Here is a 16,788-nt window from a genome sequence, read left to right on the forward strand (position 1 = left end):
GCTCAACAATTTCATTGAATGCGCATGAGTTCTTGTATTGTGAGAAAGGGAGAAAAGGACTTCTTTCTCTACTTTCGCCATCCCATGCATAATCTTGTCAACCTCTCTCATGTCACCCCGCAGTCAACGTTTCTCCAAGCTAAAGAGCCCCAAGCGTTTCAACCTTTCTTCATAGGGAAAGTGTTCCAACCCTTTAATCATTCTAGTTGCCCTTTTCTGGATTTTTTCCAATGCTATAATATCCTTTTTGAGGTGCAGTGACCAGAATTGCACACAGTATTCCAAATGAGACCGCACCATCGATTTATACAGGGGCATTATGATACTGGCTGATTTGTTTTCAATTCCCTTCCTAATAGGGCTGAGAGGTCTTACAGCAGCTGCCCTTTCAAGGACAACTCCTGCGAGAGCTCTGGCTGACTGAAGGCCGTTTCAGCAGCTGCAAGTGGAGGAGTGGGGAATCAAGCCCTGTTTTTCCAGGTAAGTGTCTGTTCACTTGATCTTCCTTTAAAGTTTAACAGAGAGAACTGGGGAACCCAGGCCCCCAAACTTCTCTCAATTTATTTCATAATTTTAAATGTCCACTAAATTAAACCAGGAGTAACAGACAAGTCCAAAGAACTCAAGAGGCTTACAAAAGTTGCTTGGAAACTCATTTTTATCTTAAAGAAACAAAAGATCAAAACCCTTCTGCATTTCACACAATCACATTCATCGCCAACTCCTCCATCGCCAACAAGAGGGCCACATTCATTGCCAACTCCTCCAACATTTGGATTCTAGTAGCAACAAATGCCTGACATTTAAAAAGAAATAAAACCTCTTCCAAGGAAACTAGGGAATGGATGAAAAGCAGGATGTGATTCTTCTTAAGGATGCTGAGAAGAGGGAAGCCTATACTGAAGCAGCCTGCAAGTAACAAAAGAAAGCCAGTTGCAAGAGGTTTTTGCACAGTGGGAAGTCGGAACAGCACACGGATTTTCTTTCCTGCAGATCTGAATGTTCACGAGGCCAGGCTCCTGTAACTCCAGCGCAGCCCTCCTGTGCTCTTGTCTTGAGGATTTTTCAAGCCACACTGAATCGTGAAACGAGGCTTTGTCAGAGCGTTCACACGAACAGCCGGACCCGCAGCTCCTGCTGAGTTTTGCACCTCTTCTGAGGCGGAAAACAAGCTTACCCAAAGAGGCAAGGGGAAAAGGCACAGACTCTGGCCCAGAGAGGAGGACCGCACACAGCCTGCAAGAGAACTTTCCAGCCAGCATCCAGGCAGTTTAATTTCTCGGCTTCTCAGTCTCCCAGATTGCAACACGGGCCAAAGAAACTTTGGCACAGCTCAAGGGCCAGGAAGCGCCATTCAGAGAGGGCCGACATCTGGGACTCATCCAACCCAGTCCTCGAAAAGCAGGTGGAGACCCAGATGTGGGCCTCAGCCTGAAACATCTGCCCACGACGACCAGTGGCCTTGAGTGCGGCACTTCTGCAATGTAAAGGCATAGAGTGGAGAGAGGGCTGAGAAATTCCTCCCTCACAGGAATGGGTTCTAGTGGGATGGCAGTTTGGGTGCTACGAGAAGGGGGGGCTGCTCAGCTCCAGAGCCCTCGGGAGGAGAGGCCCAGTGAGGTGGTCTTGTCCCAAGATAAACCAAGTTCTCACACCTCCTCTCCAAAGACAACCTTTCCAAGACCAGCTGGGGTAGCTCTCTAGAAGCCACGCTGGTCTCTGGGAGAAGGGAACCAGGGCGTGACTCTAATAATTCAGGGATCCGGTCCTGCCCTCGGAGTTCCCCAAATGGATCCTAGCAACCGTTCGGCCAGTCGTCTTTTCACCTGCCCAATCTGTGCAGTGGAGTGGTCAACTCCTGCTCCGCCCAGGGAAAAAAGACCCTGAGGAAGGAGTCACCAGCTTGTTTGCCGCTGTTCCCAAGGCGAGGGACGAGAACAGGGTGGCAAAGCAGGGACACACGGCTGCCAAGTCTGCAGGGCAGCTGGTGCCACTACAGTGGAAGGTACAAGAAGGCAGAAGAGTCTGGCTGAGGAGGAGACCCTCACGGCTGGCCGTGCTTACCGCAGGCATTCGAAGACCGGGGGGGGGGGGGCGCAATTAGGCCTCTAAATGCGCACTTACTTTCTCTCAGCCCTCAACTCCTACGGGGAGAGGCGAATCAAAGGCAACTGTTCACCAAAGGAAGAGGCGTGTGAGTTTGTGGCACCAGCAGCTGCCACGTTGCGGCAAGGAGTCAAGAACTACCGGGTGGTTTCTGTCCATCTGCGTGTGACACCTCTCCGTTTTCTCTGAGAGGACAAACCCTCTGCCTTCCGGGGAGGGGAATGTTGCCTGCCTGCCTCCCGTAATCTTGGCTGCTGTCGTGGCTCCTCTGGGTTTGAACTCTGCCTCAGCTGTTGGGGAGTCTCTTCTCTGTCTTGGGTACCGCCTCATAGGGGGGGCTGTTGTGCAGAGAGGGGGCCCCCACGGGGACAGGGGCTGACTCCAAGGGAGAGCCCAACCCAGCCTCCACCACAGGATCCGCCTCCCGCAGGGCAGGCCGAGGCGTGCAGGTGAAGAAATTGGGCAAAGTGACCAAAACGAGGCTGCCGGCCAAGATGAAGGAACCGGCCGTCAAGAACGAGGCGGTGTAGTCCCCTGTGACATCTCTCAGGAAACCTGAAAGAGAGAGAGGGAGAGAGAAAGAAAGAGTGATTAACACATGGAACTCACTGCCACAGGAAGCGGTGGCAGCTACAAGCACAGACAGCTTCAAGAGAGGAATGGATAAGCATATGGAGTGGAGGTCCATCAGTGGCTATGAGCCACAGCGTATTGTTGGAACTCTGTGTCTGGGGCAGTGATGCTCTGTATTCTTGGTGCTTGTGGGGGGGCACAGTGGGAGGGCTTCTAGTGTCCTGGCCCCACTGATGGACCTCCTGATGGCCACTGGGTTGTTTTGGCCACTGTGTGACACAGAGTGTTGGAATGGATGGGCCACTGGCCTGATCCAACATGGCTTCTCTTCTGTTCTTATGTCTGAGGCAGTGATGCTCTGTGTTCTTCATGCTTGGGAGGGGCACAATGGGAGGGTTTCTGGAGTTCTGGCCCCACTGGTTGGCCTCCTGATGGCACCTGGTTTTGGGGCCACTGTGTGACACAGAGTGTTGGACTGGATGGGCAATTGGCCTGCTCCAACATGGCTTCTGCTATGTTCCTATGTCTGGGACAGTGATGCTCTGTATTCTTGGTGCCTGGGAGGGGCAACAGTGGGAGGGCTTCTAGTGTCCTGGCCCCACTGATGGACCTCCTGATGGCACCTGGGTTTTTTGGCCCCTGTGTGACAGAGTGTTGGCCTGGATGGGCCATTGGCCTGACCCAACATGACTTCTCTTATGTGGGGAAGAACACGCACACCACAAGGCTAGGATTGTCCTACTAATGTGTGAGGCCTGCCTCACAAGACTGTTGTGAGCAGAGCTTTTTTTTGTCAGGAACTCCTCTGCGTATTAGGCCACACACCCCTGATGTAGCCAATCCTCCTGGAGCTTACAGCAGGCCCTGTACGAAGAGCCCTGTAAGCTCTTGGGGGATTGGCTGACATCAGGGGGCGTGGCCTAATACGCAAATGCAGGGCTTCTTTTGTAGCAGGAACTCCTTTGCCTGTTAGGCCACACACCCCTGATGTAGCCAATCCTCCTGGAGCTTACAGCAGGCCCTGTACGAAGAGCCCTGGAAGCTTTTGGGGGATTGGCTACATCTGGGGGCTGGGGGCCTAACAGGCAAAGGAGTTCCTGCTACAAAAAAGGCCCTGGTTGTGAGGATAAAATGGAGGTGCAGGGAATGTATGGAACATGTTCTGTATCCTCACCAGGGAGAAAAGCAGGACAGAAATGAAGGAAGGAAGGAAATGAATAAATAAATGTGCAGCTGATTCTTTTGAGGGCAGGGAAGTAAAATAACATTGGCTGCTGTAGATTTTCTGGGCTGCCTGGAAAATCGACAACAGCCAATGGACTCCAGCCATGAAAGCCTTTGACAACATAAAACCACATTCGCTGGTCAGTAACAGTCCAACAAGCCTTTATCAAGGAGACAGAACCGTTGGTCCCCTCCAGACCTTCACCAAGTTACAACAGTTAAACCGAGGCTGGATCACGCCCGCTCTCTCAAGTGAATCCCTGAATGGGAGAGACGCAAAAAGCAATCAGCTCCTACAGTCTGGAAGAGCTGTTTCAAGGCTTTTTTTTGGGAGGGGGGCACCATTCCCCAATGGTGGAATCAGCTGCCGGAGGAGGTGCGGGCCCTGCGGGACCTCAATCAGTTCCGCAGGGCCTGCAAAACTGCCCTCTTCCAAGAAGCCTTTAAGATGTAACCAGAATAAATATTACGCTGCCGATAAACAGAGACTGTAGCACCACTGTATTGTTTTAACTTTTTAAATTAATTTATATTTGTACTTATATTGTTATTGATTTTATCTGTCATTTGTGATATCATGATTTCGTATCATGCTCTGTAAGCCGCCCTGAGCCTGCCTCGGCAGGGAGGGCAGGGTATAAATAAAAATTTACTTACTTACTTACATGAGAACAGGCTTGCCTGAAGACTCTCTGACCTGAAGGGTTGTCAATTCCAGGTTAGGGAAGCCCTGGAGATGTAGGGGTGAGGTCTGGTGACGATGGAGTTTAGGAAGGGGAGGGACCTCTGTGAGGCACGGAGCAAAAAAGTCCCCCCCCCTCTCCAAATGAGCTATTTTCTTCAGCAGAACTAACTCTCTCACCCGGGCCACCATGTGGATGTAGGGGATGAAATATCCTGCGTTGACTAGGGTGATGGTAAGGACAATGGGGGAGTGCTGCACTTCCAAGGGATTTCCAAACTGTAGCACAGGGGAGTCAAACTCATCTGTTACGAGAGCCGGGTCTGACATAAATGAGAATTGTCAGGCCGGGCCATGTGTGTACCTATTTAAGATTAGGTAGCAGAGATATAAACTTTATAAAGAACACAGACAAACACAATTAAAGATTTTTTAACAACTTAAAACAAAACGTGCTTAAAACATAAGCACTTGTTGGTCTTAAAGGTGCTTCCTTTGTATCTCTCTTTCCTTCCTTCCCTGGAGACCAGGAGGGGAAGGAGCCTTAGCCAATAGAAGGAAGAGAGGCTTGGCTCAGTAGCTCTGCTGTGCAATTGAGAAAGCCTGCCAAAGCAAGCTCTCTCTCCCCCTATTTCCTCCCTGAGGGAGGGGCCTCAGCTAATGGAGAAAATAGAGGCTTGCTCTGTAGCTCCTGTGCGATTGAGCAAGCCTTGCAAAGCAAGCTGTGATGCAGAAGGAAGCAAGAGAGAGGGAGAAGGAAGCAGATGACAATCAGTTGCTTGGGGGCCTGATAGGAGCCCTCCAGGGGCCTGATTCAGCCCCCCGGGCTACATGTTTGACACCACTCTTCTAGCAGGTAGGAAATAGGCAGTTATTCCTCATGGACAGAAAATACATTCTGCACATGCTCCTCTCCAAAGAGCCTTAGCAACTGCTCGTGTCCGGGCAGTGCTAATAACCATTTTGCCTCTGTGGAGAGCCCCAAAGTCTTGACCAATTCCGTAGGGCCTGTAAGACCACTCTTTTTAAAATGGCCTTCGCCTAAATGAAGGTTTAATGTAGACCTGCAGTAGATATAATCTGCTATATCCATCCGCCACACCCACTGAGGAAAGTATCCGAGATGTAGCACCGAAAATGTTAATTTTAATTGCAAATGATGGTTTTAATTGTGTTGGTTTTATTTATGAATTACGTATGTAGTGAACTGTATTAATGTTTTATATTGTAAATTGTAATTTTATATGTTGTAAGCCACTCTGAGCCTGCTTCGGCGGGGAAGGCGGATTACAAATTAAATGTATTATTATTATTATTATCAGCTGGAATCTGTTTTCCACGGACACCCTCCCCCCATCTAGTAGTAAGCAAGCCTATGAGAAGCCAAACGTAATGTCAAACCTTCCATTCTCGGAGTGTTACCTACCTGAAAGGGGTGCCCCCAGCAGCCCCCCAATGCTCTCTATCATCTGCAGCAGTCCCATCGAACTGAAGATGTTCTTGATGCCTACAATCTCAGGAATGATGGAGAAGACCACGGGGGTGAGGGCTCCGGAGAAGAAGCCGTAGCAGAGGCTAATGGCCATGAGGAGTGGATAACTGTGCCCAAACGGGATCAGCACCAAAGATATCCCTGTCAGAGACGTCCAGGTCACCAAGATGTGGATCAGAGGGAAAGCTCGACAGTTGCCCAGCCAACCGGAGAAGAGGCGGCCGCACAGGTCAGCCACAGCAGCTACTGACATCAGAAAAGCGGCCTTATACTCGTCAAAGCCTAATTCTCTCGCCCGGGCCACCATGTGGACGTAGGGGATGAAATATCCTGCGTTGATTAGGGTGATGGCAAGGACAAATCGCATGAAAGGCCAGTGGGACAAAAGGTGGAGGCCAAAAAGCGAAGAGAGCTCCTTCAGACTCATCCCTGCCGAGTCCCCTCGCGTTGGGCCTGCCAGGTCCTCTTTCAGGGTGAGCGGGCGGATGAGGGCGCCACAAACCACCAGGTTGAAGGACATGCCCGCCACAATCATCAGGGCCCCACGCCAGGCGTACAGATCCACCAAGAGCTGGAAGAGGGGGGAGAAGGCAAACGAAGACAGGCCCACGCCGGTTAATGCCAAACCTGTAGCCAGCGTCCGCCGTGCCTTGAAATAACGCGCCATGGAGGCCATGGAGGGGGTAAAGACCAAGGCCCAGCCGAAACCTGCCAAGAGATGAACACCAGAAATGAAAACAGGATAGCCCGTTCCCTCGTTTTGGGTTCCCTGCACTCCATCAAAGTGAAATCCCTACAGGCAACACGTTGGATGTAATTAATAGCCCCATCAAGAAAAATCATGCCCCCTGAGTGAAAGTCAGGACCTAATTCCTTTACCCAGAGTAATCCACCATTTTGTGACAATTATCCTCAGGGACAGTCAGCTGCCGTCTACTCCTAATGTCACTGGGACTTTGACCAAAGCCTGCTATTTTGAAGGAGGCCTCAGAATCGCTCTTTCACCAGCAGCTCCCTTTCTTGACAGAGTGGCAGCCATTTTGAAAGTGATGCTGCTGCTTCATTATAGCAGCCACCTTGAACAAAGCCTGGTACTGTTTTTGACTTTGAATACCAAGCTGCCCCCTCAGTTGGTGACAGCCATTTTATGTGGAGCTCTTTCGTGGATAGCTCAGGCTAGCCCAAGCTTCTCAGATCTCAGTTGCTAATTAATAATAATTATTGTCTGGCACTGTGTGTAGAATAGCCAGGAAGAAGATATTGGATTTATATCCCGCCCTCCACTCCGAAGAGTCTCAGAGCGGCTCACAATCTCCTTTCCCTTCCTCCCCCACAACAAACACCCTGTGAGGTAGATGAAGATATTGGATTTATATCCTGCCCTCCACTCCGAAGAGTCTCAGAGTGGCTCACAATCTCCTTTCCCTTCCTCCCCCACAACAAACACCCTGTGAGGTAGATGAAGATATTGGATTTATATCCTGCCCTCCACTCTGAAGAGTCTCAGAGTGGCTCACAATCTCCTTTCCCTTCCTCCCCCACAACAGACACCCTGTGAGGTAGATGAAGATATTGGATTTATATCCTGCCCTCCACTCTGAAGAGTCTCAGAGTGGCTCACAATCTCCTTTACCTTCCTCCCCCACAACAGACACCCTGTTCTAGTTCTTTTAGTATTATGTACCACTAGGTGGTGAGATAGACTTGTTTTTAAAGGCAAGAGATGTTTCCCAGGTGGTTTGCCATTGCTTGCCTCTACGTCATGCCCCTGGTATTCCTTGCAGGCTGCCCTTCCAAATACTAACCAAGACTGACGCTGCTTAGAACCCCAAGGAAGTCCAGGACTGCAGTGTAGAAGCAGGCCATGGCAAACCACCCCCCTTTGTCTCTTGCCTTGAAAACCCTTCAGGGTTGCCATAAGTTGCCATAAGGATATTATAGCATTGGAAAAAGTCCAGAAAAGGGCAACTAGAATGATTAAAGGTTTGGAACACTTCCCCTATGAAGAAAGGTTAAAACGCTTGGGGCTCTTTAGCTTGGAGAAACGTCGCCTGCGGGATGACATGATAGAGGTTTACAAGATTATGCATGGGATGGAGAAAGTAGAGAAAGAAGTCCTTTTCTCCCTCTCCCACAATACAAGAACTCGTCGGCATTCGATGGAATTGCTGAGCAGTCAGGTTAGAATGGATAAAAGGAAGTCCTTCTTCACCCAAAGGGTGATTAACATGTGGAATTCACTGCCACAGGAGGTGGCGCCAGCTACAAGCATAGCCAGCTTCAAGAGGGGATTGGATAAAAATATGGAACTGAGGTCCGTCAGCGGCTATTAGCCACGGCATTTTATTAGAACTGTCTGGGGCAGTGATGCTCTGTATTCTTGGTGCTTGGGGGGGCGGGCAAAGTGGAAGGGCTTCTAGCCCCACTTGTGAACCTCCTGATGGCACTTGGGGTTTTTTTGGCCACTGTGTGACACAGAGTGTTGGACTGGATGGGCCACTGGCCTGATCCAACATGGCTTCTCTTATGTGACACAGAGTGTTGGACTGGATGGGCCACTGGCCTGATCCAACATGGCTTCTCTTATGTTCTTATGTGACAGGGAGTGTTGGACTGGATGGGCCACTGGCCAGATCCAACAGGGCTTCTCTTATGTTCTTATGTGACACGGAGTGTTGGTTTGGAGGGACCACTGGCCTGATCCAACATGGCTTCTCTTATGTGACACAGAGAGTTGGACTGGATGGGCCACTGGCCTGATCCAACATGGCTTCTCTTATGTTCTTATGTGACACGGAGTGTTGGACTGGATGGGCCACTGGCCTGATCCAACATGGCTTCTCTTATGTTCTTATGTGACATGGAGTGTTGGACTGGAGGGGCCATTGGCCTGATCCAACATGGCTTCTCTTATGTTCTTATGTGACACGGAGTGTTGGACTGCAGGGGCCACTGGCCTGATCCAACATGGCTTCTCTTATGTTCTTATGTGACACGGAGTGTTGGACTGGAGGGGCCATTGGCCTGATCCAACATGGCTTCTCTTATGTTCTTATGTGACACGGAGTGTTGGACTGGATGGGCCACTGGCCTGATCCAACATGGCTTCTCTTATGTTCTTATGTGACACGGAGTGTTGGACTGGATGGGCCACTGGCCTGATCCAACATGGCTTCTCTTATGTTCTTATGTGACACGGAGTGTTGGACTGGATGGGCCTTTGGCCTGATCCAACATGGCTTCTCTTATGTTCTTATGTGACACAGAGTGTTGGACTGGTTGGCCTTTGGCCTGATCCAACAGGGCTTGTCTTATGTGACACAAAGTGTTGGACTGGATGGGCCTTTGGCCTGATCCAACAGGGCTTCTCTTATGTTCTTATGTGACACAGAGTGTTGGACTGGATGGGCCTTTGGCCTGATCCAGCATGACTTCTCTTATGTTCTTATGTGACACAGAGTGTTGGACTGGATGGGCCTTTGTTCTGATCCAACATGGCTTCTCTTATGTTCTTATGTGACACAGAGTGTTGGACTGGAGGGGCCATTGGCCTGATCCAACATGGCTTCTCTAATGTTCTTATGTGACACAGAGTGCTGGACTGGATGGGCCATTGGCCTGATCCAACAGGGCTTCTGTTATGTTCTTATGTGACACAGAGTGTTGGACTGGATGGGCCATTGGCCTGATCCAACAGGGCTTCTCTTATGTTCTTATGTGACACAGAGTGTTGGACTGGAGGGGCCATTGGCCTGATCCAACAGGGCTTCTCTTATGTTCTTAAGTTGGTTGCAACTTAACAGCACTTTCGACCACTGCCTTCTCCAACGCCGCTTCACCCCCACACCTGCTCTCTTTCCATTTCTCCCCTCTTTCCCCAAGAAAGTCAAGCCACCCAATTCCCTCACGTTTTGAACACTCAGAAGCACAATCCATTATTCCAATCAATTGGCAATAAATGAAAGTGGAGTTATTTGCTGTAAAATGTCCCAGTTGCAGAGTCAGGACTCTCAGGGGCACTGAAACTGGGCTAAGTTTTGGTGCCAGGAGATAACGGGATTATTGGTCATGTTTTTGCCCAAGAATTAAGATCGGGGGGGGGGGGGGAGCCCCTCCAAACTGTCCCATCAAAGAAGCCTGTTTGATGGATACAGGTGAGATGGCCTTTTCGGTGGTGGCCCCACAATTTTGGAACAACCTCCTCAGGGAGGTGTGCCTGGCCCTCTTACTTTCCATCTTTAGGCTTTATTTAAGGACTGCATTTTATTAAGCCAGTCCTAAATTGTGACTTTTTAAATTCTGGTTTTATGTTTTTCATGTGATCTCCTCTGTGCATTTTATTAATACCGTAAGCTGCCTGGAGCGTCGGACGGAAGGAAAGGAGGCTAAGAAACCTTTTAAACGATAGCAAAATAACAACAATAATATTGGGGAGAACCTACCGGAGAGAAGCCCGATGCAGAGGTAGAGGTGAACCAGGGTGGTGGCGAAGGATGCCAGGAAAAGCCCCAGGCTGGAAAAGAAGCCGCCGGCCATGACGACGGGACGTGCCCCATAGCGGGTGCTGAGCGCACTGCTCAAAGGACCTGCAAACAATGAGATCACGGTAAGGGAACTTCCGTTCTTTAGGCTGCACCTAATTCCCTTAAATATCGCACACCTGGGAACCACAGTTGGCTGGAGAGGGATGTAGTCCTAAAAAGACTTCAGCAGACTAAGAAGGGCAAAACTCTGCCTAGGGTGGCATCGTGTGGTTCCCAGCTAATCGTGCCCGCTGCCCACTTCCTGCCATCAGCACTATCTAGTTTGTAGTTCCCCCCTCCTTTTCCCTGCCAGCCTCCGCAGACTTTTAGCAACTGGTAGAATCATCCCCTCCCCAAAATGCAACTTGTTTAAAGTATGTCGCAAGCTGGTTTGTATGACAACAACAAATACTGGAACCACAGGAGTAACAAATCCATACTATCAAGTAAACTCACCGTGTTAGCAAATTATTGTCTGTTAAATCGTATACAATTCTTTACAGTTTTGTAACCACCTCAATATTTTACACAACAGGTTTTTGATAACACCAGTGCAGCAGACACTTAACAATGGTTACAAACCATTTTCCAAAAGAGCTATGGCGAGGCTATATGAGCCAAAAGTCTCTCACTTGTGCATAGTGAGAAATTCTCACAATTGTGCATAGTGAAAATTGAGCAGAGCACTTCCTGCATTGAGCAGGGGTTGGACTAGATGACCCTGGAGGTACCTGCCAACTCTGTGATTCTATTCTATGAATTAAGATGAAGCGATTAAGCGTGATTAAAAGAGCTGGTCAGTGCAGCGAGATATGGTGTGGCAAGACAGAGGACGCCAATAAAGACACTGCATACGCAAAGAATCCACATCCTGTGAACATAAGAACATAAGAGAAGCCATGTTGGATCAGGGCAGTGGCCCATCCAGTCCAACACTCTGTGTCACATAGGAACACAAGAGAAGCCCTGTTGGATCAGGCCAATGGCCCATCCAGTCCAACACTCTGTGTCACATAAGAACATAAGAGAAGTCATGTTGGATCAGGCCAATAGTCCCTCCAGTCCAACACACTGAGTCACATAAGAACATAAGAGAAGCCATGTTGGATCAGGCCAGTGGCCCATCCAGTCCAACACTCTGTGTCATATAAGAACATAAGAGAAATCACGTTGGATCAGGCCAATGGCCCCTCCAGTCCAACACTCTGAGTCACATAAGAACATAAGAGAAGCCATGTCGGATCAGGTCAATGGCCCATCTAATCCAACACTCTGTGTCACACAGTGGCCAATAAATATGTGTGTGTGTGTATGTATATACACACACATACACACACACACACACACACATATATATATATACATACTGTGGCTAATAGCCACTGATGGCCCTCTGCTCCATATTTTTATCCAATCCTCTCTTAAAGCTGGCTATGCTTGTAGCTGCCACCACCTCCTGTGGCAGTGAATTCCACATGTTAATCACCCTTTGGGTGAAGAAGTACTTCCTTTTATTCGTTTTAACCCGATTGCTCAGCAATTTCATTGAACGCCCACGAGTTCTTGTATTGTGAGAAAGAGAGAAAAGTACTTCTTTCTCTACTTTCTCCACCCCGTGCATAATCTTGTAAACCTCTATCATGTCACCCATAAGAACATAAGAGAAGCCATGTTGGATCAGGCCAATGTCCCAATTGTGCAGACATTCAATGCAATCAGGGGACAAATACTGAGAGAATTTTTGCAAGCACTGAAACCATATTGAAGTCACATGCTCATATAGCATCATTACGGCTCTTTTGGGAAATTGTCTGTAACCATTGTTAAGTGTCTGTTACGCTGGTGTTATCCGAAAGCTGTTGTGTAAAATATTGAGGTGTTCATAAAACTGGAAAGAATTGTATACTATTTAATAGACATAATAATTTGCTAGCATGGTGAGTTTACTTGATAGTCCCAAGCTGGTTTGTGGCAGCAATAAAAGATGAGAAATCCAACAGAGTCTCAACCACTCCAAACCAAATCGTCAATAAAACTGAAACGGGACAGAAGAAACAGCAGCAAAATAATCAAACACAGAAGTGAAGCTGAGACCAGCCCTGTAAAGTTGGTTCTGTGGACAGCCTGGAGCGGGTGCAGAGGAGAGCGACGAGGATGCTCAGGGGCCTGGAGACCAAGAAGCCCTGGGAGGAAAGGTGGAAGGACTTGGGAAGGTTCGGGCTGGAGAAGAGGAGGTGGAAGGGCAGGACAGGATGGCTCTCTATAAATCAAGGGTGGCCAAAACTTGCTTAACTTAAGAGCCACATAGAATAAATGTCAGATGTTTGAGAGCCAGAAGACACAAACATCAGATGTTGGAAGGAAGGAAGGAAGGAAGGAAGGAAGGAAGGAAGGAAGGAAGGAAGGAAGGAAGGAAGGAAGGAAGGAAGGGAGGGAGGGAGGGAGGGAGGGAGGGAGGGAGGGAGGGAGGGAGGGAGGGAGGGAGGGAGGGAGGAAGGAAGGAAGGAAGGAAGGAAGGAAGGAAGGAAGGAAGGAAGGAAGGAAGGAAGGAAGGAAGGAAGGAAGGAAGGAAGGAAGGAAGGAAGGAAGGAAGGAAGGAAGGAAAGAAAAGATGGGGAGGGAGAAGTAGAAAGAAAGCTACTTTAACTTTAAATGCCACCAGCTGGCTGGCTTGGCGAAGTGATTTAAAGAGGCTTCAAGAGCCACACAATGTGTGTGAAAGAGCCACCTGTGGTTCCCAAACCACAGTTTGGCCACCCCTGCTAGAAGTATTTAAAAGGCTGTCCCTTAGAGGAGGGCAGAGAACCGTTCCCGTTGGCAGCAGAGGAGAGGACTCGTAATAACGGTTTAAATTAAGGGTGGGGAGGTATCAACAGGATATTAGGAAAAAACTTTTTAAAATAAGAGTTGTTCAAGAGTGGAATCGGCTCTCAAGGGAGGTGGTGAGCCCCCCCTCCCTGGCAGCCCTCAAGCAGAGGCTGGACGAAGTCTGGTCAGGGGTGCTCTAGGCTGATCTTGCATTGAGCCGGGGACTGGACTAGATGGCCTCTATTGGCCCCTTTCCGACTCTGTGGCTCTGTGATTCTATTCTATGATTCTCTGCTGTGAAATGTACTCCAAGAAACCAGAACCTATCAAGATGGCCATCCGAGAAACATGGGGCAGACAACCAGAGGCTAGATGGCCATCTGACGGCAATGCTGATCCTGTGAATTTAGGGGGAGGGGTTTGTGAGTTTCCTGCATTGTGCAGGGGGCTGGACTAGATGACCCTGGAGGTTCCTTCCAACTCTAGGATTCTATTAGGAAGAACTTCCTGACCGTTAGAGCGGTTCCTCAGTGGAACAGGCTTCCTCCTCAGGAGGTGGTGGGCTCTCCTTCCTTGGAGGTTTTTCAACAGAGGCTAGATGGCCATCTGACAGCAATGAAGATCCTGTGAATTGAGGGGGAGGTGTTTGTGAGTTTCCTGCATTGTGCAGGGGGTTGGACTAGATGACCCTAGAGGTACCTTCCAATTCTATGATTCTATGATTCCTCAGTGGAACAGGCTTCCTCCTCGGGAGGTGGTGGGCTCTCCTTCCTTGGAGGTTTTTCAACAGAAGCTAGATGGCCATCTGACAGCAATGAAGATCCTGTGAATTGAGGGGGAGGTGTTTGTGAGTTTCCTGCATTGTGCAGGGGGTTGGACTAGATGACCCTAGAGGTTCCTTCCAACTCTAGGATTCTATTAGGAAGAACTTCCTGACCGTTAGAGCGGTTCCTCAGTGGAACAGGCTTCCTCCTCAGGAGGTGGTGGGCTCTCCTTCCTTGGAGGTTTTTCAACAGAAGCTAGATGGCCATCTGACAGCAATGAAGATCCTGTGAATTGAGGGGGAGGGGTTTGTGAGTTCCCTGCATGGTGCAGGGGGTTGGACTAGATGACCCTAGAGGTTCCTTCCAACTCTAGGATTCTATTAGGAAGAACTTCCTGACCGTTAGAGCGGTTCCTCAGTGGAACAGGCTTCCTCCTCAGGAGGTGGTGGGCTCTCCTTCCTTGGAGGTTTTGAAACAGGGGCTAGAGGGCCATCTGACAGCAATGAGGATCCTGTGAATTGAGGGGGAGGTGTCTGTGAGTTTCCTGCATTGTGCAGGGGGCTGGACTAGATGACCCTGGGGGGTCCCTTCCAACTCTATGATTCTATGAGCAAGAAGAACAGCGGGGGAGGGGACAAGAGAGAGGAGCAGCCAGATTTGGGTCCAGTATCACCTTAGAGACCAACAAGATTTCTGGGGTCGTGAGCATTCAAGAGTCAAAACACCTTTCGACAGCTACAAGTAGGAAGAGAGAGAAAAATTCTACTCTCAGTTCCTCTGGCGGTTCCACCAAGTGGATCTTAAAATACCACCCCTGCCAGTTCACCCTACCCACGCACCTATTATTTCCCCCAGCTCCCTCCCATCCTGTTCGGACAGTACTCTCAAAACGCCTGCTTCCCTCTCCCTCCCACCCCCTCCTTCTCACACGATCCCCCTCTCTGGTTTCGTTCCTTCCCCTAGTCTTAAAAAGAAAAAAAACCCCTCCACCTCCACCCAATCATACATTTTCTCCCGCATTAGAAAAGTTGGGAGTATTTATGGATATTCCACGACGTTGCAGCCTACACCAGACAGAATAACGATAAGTAATGCTAGCTCTCCCCAGCAGGGGGCAGAGCGAGAATGAGGCACCACCTGCTGAAATCATTGGACTCTTTGCGCAGGCTTCGGAGGATGGTGGAAGACGGGAAGGCCTGGCGTGACTTCGTCCTTGGGGTTGCAAAGTGTCGGACTCGACTGTGCGACGGAACAACAGCAACCTCCTGAATGAACACAGGGCCCCCTCCCCCGCACTCACTGACAAACTGCTGCACCGCTATCCCGATGGACGTGATCCAGGAGATGCGTCTGGACAGCTCATCGAAGTACTCCACAAACTCCACGAAGAAGACCCCAAAGGAGCGGATCACCCCAAAGACCAGGGCCGACTGGATGAAGGCTGCCAAGACCACCATCCACCCCCAGCCCCCATCGGGGGGCTCCGGGTAGACCACGGCCTGGTACGGCATGGATCCTACAAAGGGGGAGGGGAGAGGGGAAGGACACGGAGAGAAAAACACAACAGAGGGTGAATTTATGAGTCTTGAACAGACCACAAGACTCTTGGCTCTTGTACGGATTTGTTTCGTTTATGCCCTGCCTTTCTCAATAGGGAACAATGTTCCCTCTAAGCCGAGTTCGTGCGAGCTAGCTCACAGTTTTTTTAGACCTCCACAGCTCATCCGTGTTTGTCTCTGCTCAGGAAAAATGGCCCCAGAGCACACGTAATTCATGCAGCGGCTCACAACTTTACTGCCAGTAGCTCACAAAGTGGAATTTTTGCTCACAAGACACCGCAGCTTTAGAGGGAGTATTGACAGGGACCCTAAGTGAGTGACATTGTCCTCCATTTTAACCTCGCAACAACCCTGTGAGGTAAGTGAGTCTGAGAGCATGCTACTGGCCCAAGGTCACCCAACGAGTGAGAATTTGAACCTGGGTCTCTTTGATCACAGTCCAACACTCTAAGCGCCACACCGCATTGGCTCTCATTCAACTGTGTGTGTGGGGGGCGGGTGGGGGGAAGAAACACACTGCTTTACCTCAAGGTTCAGAATCAAGCTGCCGGCTCAGGATTAGGCCTCAGCACCAGCAAATGTGAACACAGAACAGCAGTAATGCTTCAGGTAGTATTACACCAAAGATGATAACAATAATTATCATACGGCAGGATGAGCAATGTAGCCAGGAGATTCTAAGACTGTCCAGCAGCCAGAAGATATTATTTTAGCGTGATGCACCACTAGGGGGCGAGCTAGACTTGTATTTAAGGCAAGAGACATTCAGAAGTGGCTGGCTTGCCATTGCCTCCCTCTGGTATTCCTCGGAGGTCGCCCATCCACCTACTAGCCAAGCAAAAACCCTACTTAGCTTCCGAGATCGGACCGGATTGGGCTAGCCTGGGCTTACCCCCAGGGGGCAGAGTGCAGACAGAACTTTCCCCTCGCTGTCTGGAGTGAAGGTGATAGATTCAGGAACAGGCAACGGAAATTTATGTTTTTCTTGGTGAATGATCAAACTCTGGAGTGCACGGCCAGTGGGAGAGGGGGGAGCCACAAGTATCAACGGCTTTAA

The 16,788-nt window shown here is 49.6% G+C and overlaps 1 protein-coding gene across 1 annotated transcript; it reads right to left on the reverse strand.

Moving 5' to 3' along the window:
- Nucleotides 1–640: 640 nt before the first annotated feature.
- LOC132584872 (monocarboxylate transporter 13-like) lies at nt 641–15,707 on the reverse strand. Its single transcript, XM_060256827.1, has 4 exons — nt 15,473–15,707; nt 10,520–10,663; nt 6,012–6,785; nt 641–2,661 (listed from the first exon to the last, which is right to left on the reverse strand). Exons 1-4 carry the CDS (start codon nt 15,681–15,683, stop codon nt 2,393–2,395), a joined length of 1,398 nt encoding a protein of 465 aa, XP_060112810.1. The 5' UTR covers nt 15,684–15,707; the 3' UTR covers nt 641–2,392.
- Nucleotides 15,708–16,788: the final 1,081 nt, after the last annotated feature.

The sequence above is a fragment of the Heteronotia binoei genome, chromosome 15 (assembly GCF_032191835.1).
Source record: "Heteronotia binoei isolate CCM8104 ecotype False Entrance Well chromosome 15, APGP_CSIRO_Hbin_v1, whole genome shotgun sequence".
Lineage (NCBI taxonomy): Eukaryota > Metazoa > Chordata > Lepidosauria > Squamata > Gekkonidae > Heteronotia > Heteronotia binoei.